Raw genomic sequence first — 21,771 nt, 5'->3', positions numbered from 1 at the left:
GTAGATATATACAAGTGCCACAGCATGCATGTGGAAGTTAAAGGACAACTTTCTTAGGGGTCTCAGGTTGTCAGTCTTGCATTGCAAGAAATTTTATCTACTAAGCCATTTCACCAGTGAGTGCTCCCCAGCTCGCTTGCTCTCACTCACTCATTCATATTCATTCTCTCTCTCTCTCTCTCTCTCTCTCTCTCTCTCTCTCTCTCTCTCTCTCTCTCTCTTTCTTTTAGAAAGATTTCAAGTATTCCAGGCTGTCCCCGAATTCCTGATCCTCCCACATCTACCTCTTAAGTGCTGAATTTACAAGCATGTACCAGCATGCCTGGTTTATGCAGTGCTAAGGATCACCCCCAGGGCTTCATGACTGACAGGCAAGAATTCCAAATGATGCAAATATGTCCCTAGCCCTGTTTGTTTCTCTTTAAAGATTTTATTCACTTTTTTGTTTTGTTTTGTTTTGGTTTTTGGTTTTTCGAGACACGGTTTCTCTGTAGCTTTGGAGCCTGTCCTGGACTAGCTCTGTAGACCAGGCTGGCCTCGAACTCATAGAGATCCAACCTGCCTCTGCCTCCCAAGTGCTGGGATTACAGGTGTGCGCCACCACTGCCCAGCTTGTTTTTGTTTTTTGAAACAAGGGTTTTTCTGTGTAGCCCTGGCTGTCCTGGTACTCTGTGGACCAGGCTGGCCTCAAACACAGAGATCTGTCTGCCTCTGCCTTCCAAGTGCTGGGATGAAAGGCATGTGCCACCACTGCCTGGCCATTTATCTTTCAATTCTGTGTCTGTGTTTGTGAAGGTGAACACAGTGCTTCTAAAGGCCAGACATGGGTGTTGGATCCCCTGGAGCCAGAGTTACAGGCAATTATAAGCTTCCTATGTGGGTGCTGAGAACTAAACTCAGGTCCTCTGGAAGAGCAGTGCATGCTCTTAACCACTGAGCTATCTCTCTCCAGCCCCCTGTTCTGTATTTTTAAGACAGAGTCTAATTCTTTTCTTTTTTTAAAGATTTATTTGTTTGTTTGTTTGTTTGTTTATTTATTATGTATACAGAAGAGGGCACCAGATCTCATTACAGATGGTTGTGAGCCACCATGTGGTTGCTGGGAATTGAACTCAGGACCTCTGGAAGAGCAGTCAGTGCTCTTAACCTCTGAGCCATCTCTCCAGCCCCCAGAGTCTAATTCTTTAATGCAGGCTGTTCTGAAATTCATGCCACTATTCATTCCTGCTATAACTTCCCAAATACTGAGATTGCAAGCATGAGCTATAGCTTCTTTCAAAACTGTAACCTAGTAGTTATTCTTGATTGTCAACCTGACAGGATTTCGAATTTCCTAGAAAACAAACATCTGGGCGTATCTGTGAGGGCATTTCTAGGGAGGTGGAAGCATCATCCCATGGGCTGGGGCCACAGATGGACTAAAAAGAAGGTGGCAAGCACAACATCAACATCCATCTGTTACCTAACTGTGAAAACAAGCCGACAAGTCCCTCCTGCTCCTCTCACCATGGGTTCTGCACCACGGTGGTGGGTACCCTCAAACCATAAGCTAAAAGGAACCCTTCAAGTTGCTTTTGTCAGGCATTTTGTTCCCACAAGTAATACACCCTCCTCCAACACTGAGAAGCCTTTATCCTTTATCCTTATTGTATTTATTCCCCAGTTACTATCATATATTACTCATCTGCTGAATCCCAGGATAAATAGAAAAAAACAGAACTGTCTACATCTCTTCAGGAAACGAACTTGCTAGTTAAGGATCAATTTGTATCAAATGTATTTGTCTTTAGACTAAGAGGAAACAGTTTAACACCCTGGTGAAAATGGACATAATGTGATGCATGTATAATCTCAGATACACAAGAAGCTGGTATAATAAGAGGGTCCCTGGAGCCTAGAAGTTCCAGTCCAGCCAGAGCAACACAGTAAGACCCTGGCTTAAAACACAGAAATAAAAAACATTCCATGGTCCGAAGCTCCCTAGGCTAATTATTTTACCTTACTTTAGGTGATAGTTACTCACTTGAAATACTGTTGGTTTCTTCCTATCCTTCAAGATTTTGTATCTAAGTATACAAATGTTAAAATGATTCAAAAGTGGGGCTGGAAAGAAGGCTCAGCAGTTAAGAGCCCTTGATATTCTTGCAGAGGACCTGTGGTCAGTTCTAAGAACCCACATATTGCCTTACACCCACCCTTACTCCAGTTCCAGGAGCCAAAACCCCCTTTTGGCCTCCATGGGCACCAGACACATACATAGTACATATACATACATACACAATGCAGCCAGCAAGACACATAGAATGTGTTGGTTTGAATGAGAATGGTCCCCACAGGCTCACATGTATGAATGTTTGGTTCCCAGATGGTGGACTGTTTAGGAAGGATTAGAAGGTGTATTACTGGGGTTGGACTTGGAGGTTTTAAAAAAGTCCACCCCAGGCTCAATCTCACACTCTCTCTGCCTCCATCCTGCAGATCAGATGTAAGCTCTTAGCTACTGCTCCAGTACTGCCTTCCCCCATGCTTCCTGCCATGATCATGAACTCGAACCCTCTGAAAGGTAAGCAAGCTCCCAATTAAACACTTTCTTTTATAAGTTGCCGTGGTCATGGTGTCTCCTCACAGCAATACAACAGTGACCAGGACACACACATAAAACAAAAATTAATCTTTAAAATAAATATATTATTTTTTCTGTTTATTTGTTTTCAAGACAGGTCTTATCATGTTGAAATTCACTATGTAGATCTGGCTGGCCTTGAACTCACAGAGATCTACCTGCTTCGGTCTCCTGAGTGCTGTAATTAAAGGTGTATGCCACTACTCACAGCTAAATATGATTTTTAAAGCCAAAATTATAGAAATTGAGACTTAACAAATGTCACTACCCTTCCTGACTGCGACAGCTGTATCCTGTTTTACACCTATCAATCTCAGTAGTTTTATTTTCTGTATTTCTATTTTGCAAAAAAAAATCGCAGATAGTGGCTTTAAATATTATTAAGGGCTGGAGAGATGACTACAGCTAAGAACATATACTTTTCTTCCAAAGGATCTGAGTTCAATTCCTAGCACCCACATCAGGTGGCTCACAACCTCCTGTAACTCCAGCTCCGGGGGATCCAACTTCTCTGGCCTCTGCAGGAACCTGCACTCATGTGCGCATACCTACACAGAGATACATAAATATGCACAATTTTAAAAGATTTATTTATTTATTTTGTGTGTAAACAGGTGCTCTATCTGCATGTACACCTGTACACTAGAAAAGGGCATCAGATCTCATTACAGACAGTTGTAAGCCACTATGTGGTTGCTGGGAATTGAACTCAGGACCTCTGGAAGAACAGCCAGTGCTTTTTTTTACCCACCCCCAGACAGTGCTCTTAACCTCTGAGCCATCTCTCCAGCCCAAATACTCGTAATTTTTTTAAATGAAAATAAATCTTTATCGAGGTGGTAGTGGCACATGCCTTTAATTCCAGGAGGTAGAGGCAGGTGGATCTCAGTGAGTCTGAGGCCAGCCTGGTCTACAGAGCAAATTCCAGGACAGCCAAGGACAGCTAAGGCTACAACAGAGAAACCCTGTCTTAAAAATTCAAATATATTTCTATTTAATGTAGATGCACACATGCCACAGACTACACATGGAGCTCTGAGGACAACTTGCAAGAGTTAATTCTCTCCTACCATATAGGACCCAGGAACTGGACTCAGGTTATCAGACTTGGCAGCAAGCACCTTACTCAGCCATCTTACATCACTCAGTAAAAACCAAGTTTTAATTCTTAGTTTCTTCATTGCTAGGAACCAAACTCAAGGCTTCCCATATGCCAAGCAAAGACTCTTCCACTGATCTACATCCCCTGCCCAAAAACTATTAGTTTTCAGTCATATTGATTCCATTTACTTGATAAAATTCTGTCACATGCCAATGAAAAGACTATGGTTGTGAATGGCACATATCTCTAATCCCAGTAAAGATGGCAAGAGGATCTTATTCAAGATCATATTCTTCTCGCTAAATTTAGATTACACACCTGTCTTAAGCCTTAATAACAAAAACAAACCAAGGGCTGGCAAGATGCTTCAGTGGTTGTAAAGTGCCTGCCATTCAGGCCTGGTAACCTGAGTTAAATTCCTGGAACCCACAAAAAGTTGAATTCAGTGGCTGTCATCAGCAAGTCCAGCATTCCTAGGACAAAATGGGAGGTGAAGACAGGAGAACTGCCCAGAAGCTGGTGAGCTAGCCAACCTGGAGTATGCAGAGCGGCAGAAACAAGACCCTGCCTCAACGAAGTAGAAGTTTCCTTTGACCACTGCATACATAGCATGCACATCACAAACACAAATAATAGAGGAAAAAAAAACAAGTACCACGGTAGTTTACACATGTACACTGCTCTCTGTCTTTTTAAGAATTACTACATTTTTATTTATTTTTTTTGGCAGAGGGAGCTTATGTGTGCCATGGCACTTGTGTGGAAGTCAGAAGACAACTTGTAGGAGTCAATTCTCTTTTTCCACCATGTGGGTCCCAGGTATTGAACTCAGGTCGCCAGGCTTGGTAGCAAGCATTTTTACCCACTGAGCCACCTCACTCAGCCCATGTGCACTCTTTAACAGGGAATCTCCACCACTGAAGCTCCCAAGCTTCCTTCCACTGCAACACTGGCACACTACAAGGAAAAGAGCAGGCTAAAGGCAATACCCTACACTCCTCGGCCTAACGCTTCCCTATTCCCCATCTTTCTGCTGCCTCACAAGCATAAAAGACAAGTCAATAAGGGGTTCTAGACTGTGACCTAGAACTCATCCTAGGCTAGCTTGACATAAAAAATGAAGTCTATGATCCTAATTCTCCTCAAATCTATCCAGCTGAATAATACAAAACTCATCAAAATACTAGAAACTCAATCAGTGGACTGGGAGTCAGTGCTCCACGCTTGCTCACTCTACAGACCCACATCTGACTCAAACTCTAGTTAATATTTGACTCAAGCACCAGAGTTGCCATCAGATTCAATCCAACCAAAATGGAGTCTCTCACTTGTCCTGCCTGTAGACAAGGGAGCTGACACTCTTTTCTGGCCTCTGAGGGTACATATCATGTGTACAGAGACACAGACATGCACACACATAAATAAAATAAATCTTTAAAAAAATTTTTTTAGTTGAGTAGTGGTGGCACACACCTTTAATCCCAGCACTTGGGAGGCAGAGGCAGGTGGATCTCTGAGTTTGAGGCCAGCCTGGTCTACAGAGCAAGTCCCAGGACAGCAGGGCAACACAGATAAACCCTGTGTTAAAAAGCCAAAAATTAAGAAAGAAAAATTCAATTAAAACAACATGGCAGAAACTACTTTTACTGAGTTCGTTTCAAAGTCCTTGGTGGCCATGTTGAGTTACCCCACAGGGAGTCTGGTGATGTTCCCACAGGGCAGGGACTAGAAGCAAACAAAACAACAACATTTCATTTCATTATCCAGAAAACTGAACTATACTCAGTTTCTGGATAATCCATCAATTTTGTACCAACTAATAGTCCCTTCTCCCATTGCGTCATCAAGTGGGATCATACTATTTATTGGCATTCCTGTCCTTAAAACAGTTCATTCTTGGGGCTGGAGAGATGGCTCAGTGGTTAAGAGCACTGCCTGCTCTTCCAAAGGTCCTGAATTCAACTCCCAGCAACCACATGCTGGCTCACAACCATCTCTAGTGGGATCTAATGTCCTCTTCTGGCATAAAGTTGTACATGTAGATAAAGCACTCATATACATAAATAAATATTAAAATCTTGAAAAAAAATTCATTCTCCTTACATTCCCCTGACTGGCCTCCACACCAGTCCCCAGTATTAGTAGAGTATTATTTATCTTAGTACTCTACTAATACTATTACTAACACTAATAATATAACACTAACACTAATGCTAATATATATGCATGTATATAGTGCTATTTTCCCCTGAACTACATATATAATATTATTTCTATATTTTATTGGTTAAGTTTTTGAGTTGATTTAACTGCTAAGACCTGAACATTTGCTCTTTCCCTTCTCTTTCTTGCTTAGGAGCTAAGTGCTGCCACTTACTATACTTAAATGAGTGAAATATATTTTTTAAATGGCCTAGGAAAACTTTCCTATCATGACAATAATGATAGGGTCTTCAGGCTCTGGGTTCAATACCAAGCACTCCCACCAAAAAAATAAAATAAGAATAAAAAAGTTATAGATTCTGAAAATGACCTGGGATACTGATTGTAATTTCTTCACTCTACAGGTAAAGAAGTTGAAGGCAAGCTACATGACCTGCCCAAAGGAATACCCTGGCTGAAGGCAAATTCTCAAACACAAGTCTTCATCACCAGATTAAACAGAGTATAGGACCAAACAGCAACTACTGAGTAAGGGTTTGGAGACAAGAAGACCAATAAACAGCTGATTATCTGTTTACCTGTTTGGATCCCTGTTTCTTGCTCTAACTGATGGTAGAGCTTGTTTGAATAGTCTGCCATCTTCTGTTCAATGCTTGAATGTCTAGCAGTGCTTAGGATGCCAGCACAGAACCTTGTGGAGCCAGCGGCCAGCCTGCAGCACAGATGCAAATACTGTTAGAAAGACTCCCGTGTATCTAGGGCTAGAGATGTTTCAGCAGGTTAGGAGCACTGGTTGTTCTTACAAGAGACTCAGTTTGATTCTCAGCACCCACAGGGTGGCTCACAATGAGTCTGGAACTCCAGCTGGGCATGGTACCACATGCTTTTAATCTCACAACTCTAGAGGCAGAGACAAGCAGATCTCTCTGAGTTCCAGGCCAGCCAAAACAACAGTGACGCTCTGTCTCAGCAGTTAAAGAGCACTTGTTGCTCTTGGAGAGAACCTAGATTTGATACCCAGCAATTATACAGTGGTTCAGAGCCATCTGTAACTCTAGTTCCAGAAGGTGTTTCCAACACCCTCTTCTGGCCTCCGAAGGTACTAGGCATGTATGTGTTATAGAGACATACCTATAGGCAAAATAGCCATACACATAAACAATAAACAAACAAAAAATAAAGGACTGGGGAGATGGCTCAGTGGTTAAATGAACTTGCTGTTATTCTAAAAGACCCAAGTTTGGTTCCTAGCACCCACACAGTAGCTTATAGCAACCTGTTAATTCCAACTTTATTTGATGCTCTCTGGCACCTGTACTCACATATCATACACACACACACAACACACACACACAATTTAAAAAAAAGAAAAAAGCCAGGCAGTGGTGGCGCACACCTTTAATCCCAGCACTCGGGAGGCAGAGCCAGGAGGATCTGTGAGTTCGAGGCCAGCCTGGGCTACCAAGTGAGTTCCAGGAAAAGGTGCAAAGCTACAAAGAGAAACCCTGTCTCAAAAAACCAAAAGAAAAAAGAAAAAAAAAAAGACTGCTGGGTGGTGGTAGTATACACCTTTAATTCCAGCACTCACTCTGAGTTCAAGGCCAGCCTGGTCTACGGAGTGAGTTCTAGGACATCCAGTGAAACCCTGTCTCAAGAAAAACAAAAAGTCATAGCCAGGTGGTGGCACATGCCTTTAATCCCAGCACTCGGGAGGCAGAGGCAGGCAGGCAGATCTAAGTTCGAGGCCAGCCTGGGCTACAGAGTGAGTTCCAGGACAGGCTCCAAAAAGCTACACAGATAAACCCTGTCTCAAAATAACCAAACCAAACCAAACTAAAACAAACTTTACCCACCCCCACCAAAAAAAAAGGTAGAGGAAAGAACCATCCACACACATATATACCTTACATTATAATAGTCATTTTTAAATTTATTTATTTTTGTGTTTGGGTGTTTTGTTTACATATATCTGCATACCACATGTATGCCTTATGCCCATAGAAACCAGAAAAGAGTGTCAGATCCCCTAGAACTAGAGTTACAGATCAGATGACTATGACCTCCCACATGAGTGCTGGGAACCAAACCTGGGTCCTGTAGAAGAAGAGTATCCAGTGCTCTTAATTGCTGGACTGTTTCTCTCTCTCTCTCTCTCTTTTTTTTTTTTTTTTTTTTTTGGTTTTTCGAGACAGGGTTTCTCTGTGTAGCTTTGGAGCCTGTCCTGGAACTCACTCTGTAGCCTAGGCTGGCCTCGAACTCACAGAGATCCACCTGCCTCTACCTCCCAAGTGCTAGGATTAAAGGTGTGTGCCACCACCGCCCGGCTTGCTGGACTGTCTCTCAAGCTCAGTAAATCTAAGATTATGCTGAATTAAATGAAAATTAATATAAGAAAATGGGTAGAATGTAGTCCCTTCTGTTCAGCTCATAAGCATAGAATGCAGCTGTGCTGTGTAAAGAGGATGACATCAGAGAGTAAGATGAGCTGGGCTATGAATACATGTCATTTTAAGACACTGTTGAAATTTGCTGCCTCTAAAATGCAGAAAACATAAGTGCTAGAACATATCTAACCACAGTGCAGATTTCACCTTGGGTCTGTTCACACTCATGTACAACATTTAGATTAGCTACAGGTCTGACATTATGGAAAAGACACGGAATGAAGGAGCCCTATACTGTTATTGCAGCCAAACCCCAAGACAGACCAATGTGATCCTTACCTGCCCTGCTCCAAAAGGATAATATCCTGCCATCCCATTTTGGAGAGGTGATAGGCCACGGATGTACCCATGATTCCACCCCCACAGATGACCACCTGAGCCTGGGCAGGCAGGGCAATGGACTGTGCCTCGGCAGCTGATGTGCTGCTTCTTGCTGATGACCACGTCTGCCATCCTGGGCCAGTTCTTTGTCTCTGGACAATCGACAGCAATCTGTAAAGCATGACCAACTAGGAGATACGTTTTCACTCAGCTGAGAAGATCCAAAGATCAAACTAAAAAGAAAAAAAAAACATTTTTCACTCCATTTAACTCAGTTCGTAGGACTAATGAGAAAAGAATTTAACAAAGAATAGTAGCCACTCATTTGACATATATTCTTCTCAAAACAAAACAAAATAAACAAACAAACAAATAAATAAATGCAAGCCAGGCACAGTGGCACATGCCTTTAATCCCAGAGGAGAATTAAACTCTAGAGCAAAGGCAGATGAATCTCTGTAAGTTCACAGCTAACCTGTTCTACATATAAAGTTCCAGGACAGCCAGGACTACATAAGGAGATCCTGTTTAACACACACACACACACACACACACACACACACACACACACACACCAACAACAAAATAAATAAAACAAGCAGGCAAACAAAAAACAAGAATAAAGAAGTCTAATCTGGGCCTAGCAGCATAGCCTATAATCCTAGCACTTGAGAGGTGGAGACAGGAGGATCCCCAGAAATCCAAGGTCATCTTAGCTACACTGAGATTTCCAGGCCAGCTTGGGTAAGAGATCTTGTCTAAAGATAGATACTCACAGATAGAGAGACATAGACAGAAAGAAAGAATAAGAGCCAGTGAGATAGCTTAGTGGGTAGAGGCACTTTGCCACAGGGCCTTATACTTGAGTTCAATATCTGTAATCCAGCAGAAGAGCCAGGGAGATGCACAAAGAATAGAGTCCTTAGGAAGAGAAGAGTCAGGACCTAGAACCCAGCGAAAAAAGGCCTGGGATTGCCTGAAAGGAAGCAGTAAAGACTAAATTATTAGCCACTTTTCCATGGAAAGAAGGAAAGAGGTTTTACCTTATCATTTACACGCAAGTCATACATTTTTTTTGTTTTGTTTTGTTTTGGTTTTTTTGAGATTTGGTTTCTCTGTGTAGCCTTAACTATCCTGAAACTCACTCTGTAGACCAGGCTGGCCTCGAACTCATAGAGATCCACCTTCCTCTGCCTCCTGAGTGCTGGGATTAAAGGCATGGGCCACTACTGCCTGGCTAAGTCATACATATTTCTACAAGATAATATTAATAGGCTAAAGAAAAAAAGGGTAAAGACTAAGGTCATCAGGAAAAGGATCATACTGAAAGTAGGATTTAAGTTCAGCCTTGGAAGAGTAAAGTCTGGACAGAGACAAAGACATAGGAAACACACACACTAAAGACAACAGAACAAGTCTGACTATCCTATCTGCTTAGAGTAGCAATAAGGAATTAAGTGAATGCTGGGTAATAGGACCTGAAGGAAGAATCCAACCACAAGAGACTGCATATTTGATCTGGTGTGGCCCAGTATACAAGAAGTTACTTACTGGCTGGGGGGGGGGGGGGGAGTTTCAACAAAATCTAATAGGAATACAGAGAACTGTTTAACTCTCAAGAAATGAAAGGCTGACCTTCTGGCAGACTATGCCAGCATTAAAGAGCTTAAGACATGCTGGGCAGTGGTGGTGCACATGCACTTGGGAGGCAGAGGCAGGAGGATCTCTGTGAGTTTGAGGCCAGACTGGTCTATAGAGCGAGTTCCAGGACAGGCTCTAAAGCTACACAGAGAAACCCTGCCTTGAAAAACAAAACAAAACAAACAAAAAAAGAGCAGGTCGGCAGACATGTGGTAATCAGAGCAGCTAGTAAAGCTGCCACCACCTCCATTACCAGCATCTGGATTTACAGACTCTCCATTGGTCCATGTTCTCTAAGGCCAACGACACATGCACACCATCAGAGAGCACTCTCAGAACTACATTTCTTAAATGTCTTTTAGATTTGTTTTAAGATATAGTTATTTATTATGTATACAGTGTTCTGGGATGTATGCCAGAAAAGGGCATCAGATCTCACTACAGATGGTCATGAGCCACCATATGGTTGCTGGGATTTGAACTTAGGACCTCTGGAAGAGCAGCCAGTGCTCTTTAACCTCTGAGCCATCTCTCCAACCCCTAGATTTTTTTTTATGACACCTTCTTTAGATTTATTTATATATTATCATGTATACAGAAGAGGGCGCCAGATCTCATTACAGATGGTTATGAGCCACCATGTGGTTGCTGGGAATTGAACTCAGGACCTCTGGAAGAGCAGTCAGTGCTCTTAACCTCTGAGCCATCTCTCCAGGCCCTAGATTTATTTTTATATATCAGTGTTTTGTCTGCATGTATATCTATGCACCACATGTTTACATGGTACCTGAGGAGGTTAAAAGAGGTACCAGATCCGCTGGGACTGGAGTTACAGATGGTTGTGAGCCTCCATGTGGGTGCTAGGAATCGAACCAGGGCACCTTAGAAGAGTAAACAACAATGCTCTTAACCACTGGGCCATCTCTCTAGCACTCAGAACTGGGCAGACAGGGTGCACAGAGAAATCACTTCTGGCTTCCTGTTACGTTCTATCTCAAGGTTCATGGTACAGTACAGTGACCCATAACTATCACCCAGCACTTGGGAGGCTAAACCAGGAAGATTCTGAATTGCAGACCAGCCTGTGCTACAAAAAAAATCCTAGACAAAAATAACAACAACAAAGATAAAAACTTCTCTATGTGAGCAGTTGTTCTGAAATCTAATCTTCATACAACCAGTTTCTATCTATAAACCCAACCTCATCTCAAATTCTCCACTGGACTCTCTAGCCCACATTTCCAAGTTAAATACCCACCCTTTTACTAAACCCTCTCCACCTCCTGTTCCAAAGGAAAACACAGCTCTCCCTGGAGAAGACAATGCTACACATTATCTTAGCCCTGTTCTACTGTCTGCCCTCCCTATTCCATTATCAACCATTACCACTTGGTCATGCTTGTAAAAGACCCTTGTGTTGGCTGGTTTTACGTCAGCTTGACACAAGCCAGAGTCATTTGGGTAGGAGGAACCTCAACTGAGAAAATGCCCCTACCAGACTGATCTGTGAGCAGGTCTGTGATATATTTTCTTTCTTTCTTTTTTTTAATCTTTTTTCTAAAAGATTTATTTATTTATTATGTACACAGAAGAGGGTGCTAGATCTCATTACAGATGGTTGTGAGCCACCATGTGGTTGCTGGGAATTGAACTCAGGACCTCTGGAAGAACAGTCAGTGCTCTTAACCTCTGAGCCATCTCTCCAGCTCCAATATATTTTCTTGATTGGTGATTTATATGGGAGGGCCCAGCTAACTGTGGACAGTTGTCAGCCCTGGGCAGGTGGTTCTAGGTTATTAAAGAAAACAGGTTGATCAGCCAGGCAACTGTGGCTCATGCCTTTAATCCCAGCTCTTAGGAAGCAAAGGCGTGTGGGTCTCTGTGAGTTTGAGGCCAGCCTGGTCTACAGAATGAGCTCCAGGACAGCCAGGGATATAGAGAAAGACCCTGCCTCAAATAAACAAACAAAAAGCAGGTTGAGCAAGCTATAGTGAGTAAACCAATAATCTGTACTCCTCCATGGTCTCCACATCAGTTCCTGCCTTCAAGTTCCTGCCTTGTGTTTCTGCCCTGACTTCCCAGGATGATAGACCTGAGGTTTGTAAGATGAAATAAACCCTCTCCTCCCCAAGTTGCTCTTCCTCATGATGTTTTATTATAGCAACAGAAATCTAACTAAGACACCCCTGTTCCTTTGGGACTCAGGTTAACAAGCTTGTACCAGCTCCAGGACATGACATGGAAAACCATAAGCATTTCTACTCAGGATTCTGAGCCCACAGCATGATCTTCTCCATGCCTTTTACATACCTGCTTTCGTCCCTTCCTAAGCAGAAAGCTTTCCCTAATTCACTCCTGAAATCTTCAATAGGTTGAGTCTCTCCACAAGTGTTAGAACCCCTTCATCCTGCCTTCTCTGCACCTTAGACCAATCTACTTGCCTCTTTTACACCCTGCAATCAAGGATTCCCTGCCGTTTGCTCCTTCTCAGCATGGTAATATGCTCAAAGTTCCTACTAGGTAATCTAATAAAAGAGACAAAGTGCCCCATCATAAAATTATTTCAAGGGGTTGGGGATTTAGCTCCGTAGGCAAGCGCAAGGCCCTGGGTTCGGTCCTCAGCTCTGGAAAAAAAAAAAAAAAGAAATTTCAAAAAATTTGAAATTGTACAAAAATTTTGAATTTTACAAAAATTCAAATACAGAAAGGAATTAGGAGTTCCCATATCACAATCATTAATACCAGTGTGCATGCTAATTTCCTAGAATTTTGTCTTCTATCATCCAAGCCCCAAGTTCCAATTTTCTCATACCTTAGTGACTAGACAATGGCCACTGAGATTTTTGCCCTTGTTCCTGAGACAAAAATCTTAAGCACCCTAGACTGTGCAGCCACATATAACCCTGAACTCCTGATCTTACTACATACACATCCCAAAGTGTCAACTACAGGTGTGCACCACCCTAGTTCTACAACTGAGTTTGTTTGTTTCTTTGTTTTATGTGTATGAGTGTGTTACTTGCATATTTGTCTGTGCAACACATGTATACAATGCCCAAGGAAGAAAAAAAAAAAGCCACCAGATTCCATTGGAACTGAAATTACAGACTTTTATTGCCATGTGGGTGCTGGGAATTGAACCTAGGCACTCTGGAAGAGCAGTCAGTGCTCTTAACCACTGAGCCATCTCTGCAATCCCCAGCTGAATTTTTTAAACAAAAACTTATTCTTGAGGCTGGGAGTGCTGGCAGACAGATCTCTGGATATGTTTCAAGCCAGCCTGGTTTACATATTGAGTTCCAGGACAACCAGGGTTATGTAGAGATATCCTGTTTCAAAAACAAAAAAGAAGAAGAAAATAAAAAATCTTGGGGGCTGGAGAGATGGCTCAGAGGTTAAGAGCACTGACTGCTCTTCCAGAGGTCCTGAGTTCAATTCCCAGCAACCACATGGTGGCTCACAACCATCTGCAATGAGATCTGGCGCCCTCTTCTGGCCTCCAGTCATACATGCTGTATACATAATAAATAAATACATCATAAAAAACAAAAAACAAAAAACCTTGGGTGAATAAATTTTGTTGAGTGGCAGAACAATCATTACCCAATACTTGAGTATTGTGTCTCATACCAACACTACATTAGAAATAAGACATGCCGAGCAGTGGTGGTGTGCACCTTTAATCCCAGCACTCAGGGAGGCAGAGGCAGGTGGATCTCTGTGAGTTTGAGGCCAGAATGGTCTACAGAGCAAGTTCCAGGACAGTCTCCAAAGCTATACAGAGAAACCCTGCCTCAAAAAAAAAAACAAAACAATAATAAAAATAAGACATTCTTGCTAGGCATCGTAGCACCATGCCTTTAACCCAAGCACAGAGTTAAGCCAGCATGATCTACATAGCAAGCTCCAGGCTAGCCATCATTATGTAGTGAGACCCTGTCTCAAATAAATAAGTAAATGAAACTTTCAAAAACCTATCTTTCACTTGACAGTTAATAAACAGAAAATACTCTACCTCCAATATCCTCATCCCCCTGCAACAAAAAACAGGCTTTGGTCCTACTATAGTGCTGACCCTTCTCACCAAAGCCACTCACTTTGCTGGTTTCAGAGGATATATCTCTACATCATCACACTGGAGCATAGTTGATGAAGACCACAGATCACTCTTCCCACTTGCACACAGGTTCCTGGTTTCACTTCTATAGTTCCTGGCCCACACCTCTTTACTGGAGCCTATCTCCTACCCTGAGCCTTCCTATCTTTCTCCAGGATGATGTAAACGTCACCATGATGCATGGTCTGACCCAAGAATCCTGCACGATGAGCTTCAGATCTGTTTATCATGTGCAGAATGGCCATGCCCACTTGATCCCACAGGGAAAACTAGCACATCCAAATGCAAACACCCCTACATCACCTGGATTCTCCCGTTCTCATCTCTCTCCCTCAATCATTTCTCAGGACCTTCCCTGTCACATGAGGAAGATTTTAGGCTTATGGCTTCAACTTTTAGTGAACACCTTACTCTCACACACCTAAATCCATACACAGGAGTAAGCTCACAGCCTTCCACAATGGAAATCTTCACAGCCCTTCTCACAACCTTCCAGTGACAGGTTGACGCTTGCAGGGAAAAATCAAAGCTCCTTACTTCACTATGTGGTTTATCTCTGGCCTCACTGTTCTTCTCGCCTCTCAAACTCTCACCAAGCTGGAGCAGACTACTCCTCAAACAAGCCAGGCTTCACTTTCTCCTCCAGGCACGGGACTTGTGTGCACTGTTTCTCTAACTGGCACAGTTCCGGCCACTTGTCTGCTGAGTAAAGGTATCTCTTCAGAACACGGCCTATTCCACACCTCTCTAATAGTGTATTCGGGTAAGGGAGTCTTCTGTGTTCTCCCAGCACATTCTGTACTTCTCCCAGAACAGAACTTCCCGTCCCCTCTAATTCTCGGTAAGGCATTTTAGTGGAGGAGGAATAGAGCAATCCAGTGGAGGAATCCAAGCTCCATAAGCACCTGTAGGTGTTAGATCTCCTTACATCTCATTACCTGTACGACTTCAAGCAAGTTTTTGTGTGTCAGGTTCCTTATCTGTTATATGGGCTAGAAATATCTATCTCACATAGTTGTGGAAAGCCTAAATCAAACAATGCAATACAAATGGGCAACTGATATCAAAGCAGCACTCCAAAGCTGTAAACAGGGAGGGGGAGGAACGCAGAGAAAGAGAGAGAAGATGGAACAATGAAGAGAGGAAGAGAGAAAAAGAGGATCATTCCCTCATTAAATGGAACTCCTAGGCCACTGGACAACTGTATCCCAGCAGTGAGAAGGTAAGAGGCAAAAAGAAAAGGAATTTAAGATCATCCTAGGAGAGGTAGCAAGTTCAGGCTTAACAGGACCCTATCTCAGTAAACACATATAGGGGCTTGGGGAGATGGCTCACTGGGTAAAGTGGCAGCTAGGCAAGCATGAGGTTTGATCTCTGATGGTAATTACAACGTGCAAGACATTTCCCAACTATTCAACTAATCTAAGTACAACCCCACAGGACAGACATAATTTGTGTTGTATTCTTAGGAAACCTATATATAAAAGCATAAAAATTGGGTTGGGGATTTAGCTCAGTGGTAGAGCGCTTGCCTAGCAAGCGCAAGGCCCTGGATTGGATCCTCAGCTCAAAAAAAAAAAAAAAAAGTATAAAAATTATATAAAGTGACCACTCTATAATCCAAGACTAAACTTGGCAAATCTAGCATCAGAGCCTACCATTTATCATGATTAATACTACTGCTTTTCTTTTTTGTTTGCTTGCTTGTTTTGGTTTTTGTTGTTGTTTGAGATAGGGTATCACTTTGTAGCCAGTGGCCCAGAACTTGCTTTGTCAACCAGGGTGGCTTAGACCCCACAGAGATCCATCTGACTCTGCCTCCCCAGTGCTGGGACTAAAGGCATAGGCCATCACAACCTGCTCAAACTGCATTTCAAAGAAATCCAAGTAAGCAAAGACTAAAGGGCTGTGAGGCAGAATCAGAAGCTCATTCCCTAGCTGGGAAAAGAATTTCAAAGGTAAAATACATGAATATTCCTCCCTGGAACCCCTCCCATTCTCCAGAATTCTTTCTCAGGTTTTCTTAATAAGTCTATGTTCAAGCTGCAAGAAAGAAAAGAAAAAATAAATAGGAGTTTCAGGAAAGAATAAACTATGTCAATGCCCAGCCTGATATGACAAAGACTGTTGACTTTATGTTCAACATAACCTTCAAGAGTGAAGAGATGAGGGCATTAGGGATTAAAGTACATCAGGACAAGAGGGCTAGAGAGATGTCTCAGTAGGGGAGAGCACTTCTTGCTCTTGCAGAGGGCCTGGATTCAATTTTCAGCACCCACATGGGGACTCAATCGTCTGTAACTTCAGTTCCAATGAATCCAATGCCCTCTTCTGACTTTCATGGGCATCAAGCATGCACGTGGTTCGTACATCATACATGCAGGCAAAACACTCATAAAATAAATGTATTGTTTTAAAAAAGGGAGTAGTTTTTAAAAGATAAAAGTACACCAGGAAGAGAAAGTATGAGCATCTTACTCCAGAAGGTCTGGCAGCAAAACCAAAGTTCCACGGGGAAAGGAGGTGAAGCCAGGAAAACAGACACTGAAGATGTCAAACGTCAGCAGGTTTTAAAATTTTTTATATTTTCGTGAAAATAACTGTGCCTTTCTACTAGTAAGAGTAACATCTGAACAGCCTTAAAACCCAAACTGGTTCTGTTCGGATCTTACAGACAGACAGACAGCTCGAGCCTGGAGTAATGCTCCCCACCGGTAATCCCCCCACACCAGATGCTGAATCAGGAGGAATGCCCCAGGTTCCAGGTGAGCCTGGGCTACAGCGTGAGACCCTATCTTTAAAAGACAAATAAAACCAGCGACAGCTCTAACAACTCCTGAATTCTTCCTCTGGTAACAGGATGAGGTACAGGTCGCAAAGAATGAAAGCGGAATGCAGCCTGGCGCATCTCCCACACGGAACTCGGTGGAATTACCAGGACAAATGTAACAGCGACAGAATCTACCTCTGCAGTCTGATCCTGCGGGTTGAGGATGCTGTATTTTTCGACAAAGGCACCCGGTGCTCAAGAGAGTTTAAGACAAGGATACAAGTCCCTGCCGCCAAAAAGCGGACCCTTAAACGATGCCTTTCCAACTAGACCCTCGACCACACGCCATTCCTATACATCGAGATGATTGCAAGATTGCAGAAATGCTCCAAGCGGGCTTGGAGACCGTGGTCTCGAATCTCAGTATCGTACACAACAGTCCCCTCAAGCCACCCAGTGGAGACCCCACCGCCCTGATTTAGTCTCTGACAGCAGCACAACCGAACAGCACATTTCTAGGCGGGAAAACAATTCCACCTGCAGACCTGTGGGGCGCACAGCTGGCTGTGACAGCAGGGGCGTGCCCGTCCTGGCCGCAGCCAGCCCCCAGGCCCAGCCGCCCTGGGAGAGCCCGCGCGCAGGCCCGGGGCAGCCGGCGCGGGTCCCCCGAGGTCTGCACAGGTCTGCTGTCTGACATTCTGACGCCCAACCGCACCGCCTCAGAGACCCGGAGGAAATCCGGGAGCCGGAGGCCAGAGCGCAGAGGACAGGGGCGTGGAGGACGCGGGAGTTCACGGCACCAGAAGGCCGCCCGGACCAGCAAGCAAGTCGTAGCCGCCTTCTCACCTCAGGGGCCCGCAAGTGCGGGCAGCGCGTCCACCAACGCCCGGCGGAAGTGAAGTGCAGCACAACGGCTGAAGCGGGTCGGCGCGGGCCGGAAAGGGGGACCGGGCATAGGGAGAGGAGGGGACGGGACGCGGAGCGGAAAGTTCCGGGACTGCAGTGGCCCGCGACCTTCCGCGCTTTACGGCCCGCGGCAAGGGTAAGGCCGGCGGCGCGCGCGCGCGCCAACGCACCGTGACGTCACCGCGACGGCCCGGCCCGCACGTGGCCTTGTTTGGGTCCCGCCAGGCCCCGCCCCTCCCACGGCACCTCCCACCCTCCACGCCCCCGCCAAGATGGCGGCGCGCGGGAGGGTGTCTCTGGTCTCGCTCTTCGCTCTCCGGCCTCCCGCCCAGCTCCATCTCTGCACAGAGCCTGGACTTGGGAGCCAGACCACAGCCTCGACCCCGTGTGGGCACTTCGGGCGGTCGTCTGCCGCCAGGCCTGAGCCCCGGTCTTGCTGCTATAGGTCCACAGTCCAGAGCCTCATCTCGGGCCGGTGGTCGCGCTGTTTTCTGTCCCTGCACATCGCTGAAAGCCTTTCTGTGTTAAGTCTTTGCCAGAGACTATCGCAAAGTTTGTTCTGCGGGCCTGGGCGGGACCTCCGAGGCCGAATCAGCCGACCTAACTTCCCATCTCACTCCTTGAGAGAAGAGGCATTGTTTCCTCGAGCTTTGAAAACATCTGCTTTCCATCCTCTCCGACTCACAGTCAAATCACCCAATTTTCTTTCCTTCACAGACCTCATCACTACCTCAAATATATGTGTCCGCTGCGTGCCTTATACACTGATGGGAACGCGGCCCTCTGCTCTCTTGAGAACCAAACCTTACTCAGGTGCAGCTTCTCGGCACCTCCAACCCGCGCCTGGCACATCATCCAATAAATATATCCTTCCTCGCACCGATAGCAATAGAAATGGTGCATCTTGGACCATAAAGGGGCTTCTGCCCCTAGCGGCAAGGCTGCAGGCATCCCTTGTCATGATGCCAGTCGTTCCACAGTTTGCATGGTTTATACCCAACTCACTAGCCAGTGAATTTCCAGACTGCCCAGATGAGATCTGGCAGTGAAAGACTGAACTCTCCTCTGTTCCTTTCTTTTTAAAGTTTGTTTTATTTATTTAAGTTTATTTGTATTGGTGTGTATATGTGTATGTGTTTTCAAAGACAAAGTCTCATGTAGCCTAGGCTGGATTCAAACTATGTATTGGAAGATGACTTTGAACTAATGGTCCTCCAGCCTCCACTTCCCAAGTGCTAGGATGGTAGGCTGGCTTTACCTGCTATCCAGCTCGCCTTGTTCTCCTTATATATAAAAGTTCAAGGGATTGGGGATTTAGCTCAATGGTAAAGCGCTTGCCTAGCAAGCGCGAGGTCCTGGGTTCAGTTCTCATCTCGGGGAGGGGGGGAGGGGTGTTCAAGGCATTTGAAATCCCCTGCTAGATTAAATTCGTTCACATTTTAGCTAAGTATTTAATGCTACCTGTCCAAAAATATGACAAGACATTGACCGATTAAAAACATTTGAGGATAATTTTTTTATGCAATTTGGGGGGAACCCGTAACTGTTACTATTATAAATTCTCTTTGCACTGTCAATGGTAAGATTTGTTCTCTGTAATTTCCTATGGTCACTAGCACAGTACTGGGTTCATCCAAGAGGACTGGAATGGAGTTTCCCCCGATTTATTTGTTCTGTTTTTGCTGGTCCAAGGGATTGATCCTAGGCCCTCACACATGCTGATCAAGTTCACTATCACTGTTTGACAGCCTTAATCCTGTCTTTATAGTGTGCCTTCTCTTTTTCCATAAATCACCAGAGGTGTTTCTTGACTGGTACCTGACTTCTCGATGATGAGAATTCCTTGGAGAATCAAATATTTTGCATGAAAATGTTTCTTGGGAGGTTTGGATGCACTTACCATTTTGTCCTTTGCAAATATATTTGTCATCCTTGTTATCTGTTTCTCAAATACAGAAATTGCAAGAATAGGAAGATATTTTTAGCACCTGTTTCTAAAGATCCATGCCAGGTTGTTCTCTGGATATCAAGAACTGGAGTCAGAGCCCCTTTCCATAGGTCCATCTCCTCCCTTATGACTCCCCCCTCCAAAAAAAACCCCTCCAGTTTATGTTGCCCATGTACTCACTGGAGCACGGTCAAACTCCCAGTGGCCAGCCCCTTAAGGAACACTGAGTCCCACCTGCATCCCCGCCAGAAGCCATCAATTATGGAGGGCCACACTTCAGCATCATTATCACAATTCTTAAGAGTTCTCTTCAATGGCTTTCTGTCTAGGCTGTTACTTTTTTGGGGCGTGGCGGTGAGATATTGCCACCTGGGGGACCAGCCTCCAGGCAGCACAGCCTCAGGCATGTACTAGACTTTTCTATCTGAGGGGGTTAGGGAAAAAGACACCCACACACTCTCTTGATGGTTTCCTTCAGACCTTTTCTTTATTCGTCTTTTGCATTCTCTATTCTTTATTTTCCTGGTGATTGCCTTCTCTCATTCTTGATGTTTCCCTTCTAACTCTACATTCTTGATGTTTTCCTTCTAACTCTCTCATTCCTGGTGTTTTTCTGGCTTCTCCAGAACCAGAGTTATGGATAGTTGTGAGCTATCATGTGAATGTTGAGAACCAAGTCTGGGTCCTCTGATAGAGCAGCAAAAGAGTATAACTGCTGAGCCATATCTCCAACTCCCCCTCTTCCCCTTTTAAGACAGGATCTCACTATATAGCCCCAGCTAACCTAAAATTCACTATGTAGACCAGGCTGGCCTCAAACTCCAAGAGATCCATAGCCTCGGCCTCCCGAGTGCACCGCCACCCTGGCTGCCTTGCTTTCTGATAGCCCTTTATTTGTTGCATGAACTTTTCCTGAGGAGACACAAACATCTAATCACCCCAGACAGGCACAAATGACAGACCAAAGGAATGGCGCTATCAAAGTTCAAGTTGGCAAAGGAATGGATTTGTTTGGCCTACTTTCAGAGCATGGTTGAGGGATTACCTCCAGGTCCTGGGTGACCCCCAAAAGTCTCACCCCAGCATAGATGACTCCCCCATAGCTGCATAGAGGCCATTCCTCTTCAGTTGCTTCCACTCTCAGTACACATGAGCAGCTCCCGAGACCATGAGACCTCTTGCAGCAGGGACGACGGGGGGATAGGAAGGAGTATCTGTAATCTAAGGTGAGAGTGTTTCAAAGTTTCTTAAAAGATTGTTTGCCTGAGCCGGGCAATAGTAGCTCATGCCTTTAATCCTAACATTCAGGAGGCAGAGGCAGGCAGATCTCTGTGAGTTTCAGGCCAGCCTGGTCTACAAAGTGAGTTCCAGGACAGCCAGGACTACACAAAGAAACCCTGTCTTAAAAAAATTTAAAAAATTGCTTGCCAGTCTTAACAAGAGGATTCACTTGTAATTGCTCCACAGACTAGATGGGACTTTTTTCTGCCTGTGACTTCACAGAGTGACCACTAAGTGGCACTGAGGACCGTGAATTGAAGTGACATGGCCTCCTGCATTCATTCACATTGTTAAGATTGATCAGAATCCCAAATCAGCCTGATAAAATCTCCCCGCGAAGGCGGATAACTCAAAGTGACTGCTATGGTAGCAGAAGACATAGTTCACGTCTGCAATCCCAGCAACTCTGGAGATGACTAGAGGACTGCAATTGTGTTATTGTTCTGCATTTGTTT

The 21,771-nt window shown here is 44.4% G+C and overlaps 1 protein-coding gene across 1 annotated transcript in view; it reads right to left on the bottom strand.

Moving 5' to 3' along the window:
• Positions 1–18,222, bottom strand: part of Pdpr (pyruvate dehydrogenase phosphatase regulatory subunit) — a 48,362-nt gene extending 30,140 nt beyond the window's left edge. The window contains exons 1-3 of the mRNA XM_036188159.1: positions 18,028–18,222; positions 8,612–8,886; positions 6,467–6,600 (exon numbers count right to left, since the gene is read on the bottom strand). Coding sequence (XP_036044052.1) covers positions 6,467–6,600; positions 8,612–8,835 — 358 coding nt within the window. The 5' untranslated portion in view covers positions 8,836–8,886; positions 18,028–18,222. The remainder of the gene's footprint in view (positions 1–6,466; positions 6,601–8,611; positions 8,887–18,027) is intronic.
• Between the last annotated feature and the right edge of the window lie 3,549 nt (positions 18,223–21,771).

This window comes from Onychomys torridus, chromosome 5 (assembly GCF_903995425.1).
Source record: "Onychomys torridus chromosome 5, mOncTor1.1, whole genome shotgun sequence".
In the NCBI taxonomy this organism is placed as follows: Eukaryota; Metazoa; Chordata; class Mammalia; order Rodentia; family Cricetidae; genus Onychomys; species Onychomys torridus.
This window is presented reverse-complemented; position numbering and strand designations above follow the sequence as displayed.